Here is a 2,499-nt window from a genome sequence, read left to right as displayed (position 1 = left end):
GCCTCCGACAGAGACGGATACTAAGTTGAGACATTTTATATCATATTATATCTGGGCCACTCATATTCCACGTTCGCCTCTGCTAGCATGTGGACAGGACCCGAGCTCTAAATATCTTTTGCTTGACTTGCCACTGTAGTTTTTAATACAGAAATAAAGCGTTTTTGTGAAATGCAGTTAATTTGTAAGGTAGAACATTCCTAATTTTCCATTTCCATCCTGTAATAGCTTGAGTAGGAAGGCGAGACATGCTTCTTTATTGAAATACTCGTTGCCTCTGTCAAAAAAAAAAAAACCACCACCACTACCAAAAAGAAGTAATCTGTGTGTGTGTGTGATACAGATTTAGAGAACAGAAACACACCACCCAGCCTCATGTACTTGTAATTGGTGTGTGTGTGTGTGTGTGATACAGCCTTTAGAGAACAGAAACACACCACCCAGCCTCATGTACTTGGGGGGGAAACAACGCTCTTTTTATTTAAATATTTAAACAAACATACTGATAACCTTTTTATTTACAGCCAACAATAAACAAACAAACATACTAATAAACCTTTTATTTACAACCAACAATAAATAACATCTTCTCAACAGTGTTTTTTTTCCCCCAATGGTATTTTCCAGTGGTATTGTCTGTGCTTTGATAGGTGTGTGTGTGTGTGTGTGTGTGTTCTACATTGGTACACACACACACACAAATCCCTGTTCTCCTGCTCAGTGAGGAGAGTGAGAACAGGGATTTGTACTGGTACACACAAACCACAAACATGTACGTGTGTGTGTGTTCATGTTATAGAGGGGTGTATTGGTACACACTCACACACACATCTCTGTTCTCCTGTTTAGTGAGGAGAGTGTGTTTGTGTGTCTACAGTGGGTAGTATTGGTACCCACACACACACAAACATGTATGTGTATGTGTGTGCATGCGTGTGTGTGTGTCTACAGAGGGTAGTATTGGTACACACACATCTCCGTTCTCCTGATTAGTGAGGAGAGTATGTGTGTGTGTGTGTGTGTGTGTGTGCGTCTACAGGGGGTAGTATTGGTACACACACACATCTCCGTTTTTGTGTCCAGTCAGGAGCGTGTTAGGCCCCGCCCAGCGAGCAAGATGACAATCATCACTGGCCAGCAGGCAAGCCCCGCCCCCGCTCACATCCCATAGGACCATGCGGCCTGATGGGGACACGCCCACCACAGCTGAGCCAATCACATCCAACTCCACAAACCTGAACCAAGCAGAGAGAAGGAGAAAGAGAAAAAGGATTCATTAAGTGTGTGTGTGTGTGTGTGTTGTGTGTGTTTGTGTGTGTGGGTGTGTGTGTGTTGTGTGTGTGTGTGTGTTGTGTGTGTTGTGTGTGTGTGTGTGTGTGTGTGTGTGTGTATGTATGTGTGTGTGTGTGTGTGTGTGTGTGTATGTATGTGTGTGTGTGTGTGTGTGTGTGTGTATGTATGTGTGTGTGAAATACAGCCTTGAGAGAAACACACCATCCAGCATCAAGTGCACGTGAAAAAATATTGACAAATGACATTGCATTAACAAAAAACACAAAAAAAGACTCTTTCTTTACTTTAGACTCATAGGACCTATTGCTTAAATAAGACCTATGGCTTAATAATAATAATAATAATAATAATAACACGGGGGTCTTTTTTTTAAATTCTGGTTGTTAATCACACCATTTTAACGTGATTTACGGGACAGAATTCAGGAATAAGCTACATCTTCTGTCTGACTCACGTTAGTTTCTGACAGAAATTACATTATGTCACGTTAGCCTACTTGGTTTCTGACAGAAATTACATTATGTCACGTTAGCCTACTTGGTTTCTGACAGAAATTACATTATGTGCAAACATGTTGTAGAAACACAACCACAGCAATTTATTTGGTGCAAATCATCTCCTTTACTTTTCTTGGTTATAGTCCGCGATTGACATTAACTGTAGGCTAGTAAATGACTGCACCCAGACAGACAAACATAGGCTACCGCACCTGTGTGTGTGTGTGTGTGTGTGTGTGTGTGTACGTACCGCTCTGAGGAAGGTGTGTGTGTACCTCTCTGAGGAGTGTGTGTGTGAGTGTGTGTGTGTACATACCTCTCTGAGAAGTGTGTGTGTGTGTGTGTGTGTGTGTGTACGTACCGCTCTGAGGAGTGTGTGTGTGTGTGTGTGTGTGTGTGTGTGTGTGTACGTACCTCTCTGAGGAGTGTGTGTTGACCGTTGTGAGTTCTGCAGCTTTTCCGTTCATGGGATTCAGGCCAATCAGAGTGAACACACACTGGCTCCTCCCCCCACTCACACACACACGCTGTAGCAACGCACATAGCAAACCCTAGAGGACAACACACACACACACACACACACACACACACACACATATTAAACTCTCTCTCCCCACTCACACACACACGCTGTAGCAACGCACACAGCAAACCCTAGAGGACAACGCACACACACACACACACACACACACACACACATATTAAACTC

At 43.2% G+C, this 2,499-nt stretch overlaps 1 protein-coding gene across 1 annotated transcript in view; it reads right to left on the bottom strand.

Moving 5' to 3' along the window:
• Nucleotides 1-427: 427 nt before the first annotated feature.
• The window catches only part of palb2 (partner and localizer of BRCA2), a 21,810-nt gene continuing 19,738 nt past the window's right edge, over nt 428-2,499 (bottom strand). The window contains exons 12-13 of the mRNA XM_076267247.1: nt 2,205-2,341; nt 428-1,235 (exon numbers count right to left, since the gene is read on the bottom strand). Of these exons, the coding sequence (XP_076123362.1) occupies nt 1,034-1,235; nt 2,205-2,341 (339 nt within the window). The 3' untranslated portion in view covers nt 428-1,033. The remainder of the gene's footprint in view (nt 1,236-2,204; nt 2,342-2,499) is intronic.

Source organism: Alosa pseudoharengus, unplaced genomic scaffold (assembly GCF_046254945.1).
Source record: "Alosa pseudoharengus isolate Yale_2024_CS ecotype anadromous, Long Island Sound unplaced genomic scaffold, YU_APseudo_1.1 YU_APseudo_1.1_scf_42, whole genome shotgun sequence".
In the NCBI taxonomy this organism is placed as follows: Eukaryota; Metazoa; Chordata; class Actinopteri; order Clupeiformes; family Clupeidae; genus Alosa; species Alosa pseudoharengus.
The sequence above is the reverse complement of the archived record's forward strand: the minus strand, read 5'-3'. Positions and strand labels throughout refer to the sequence as shown.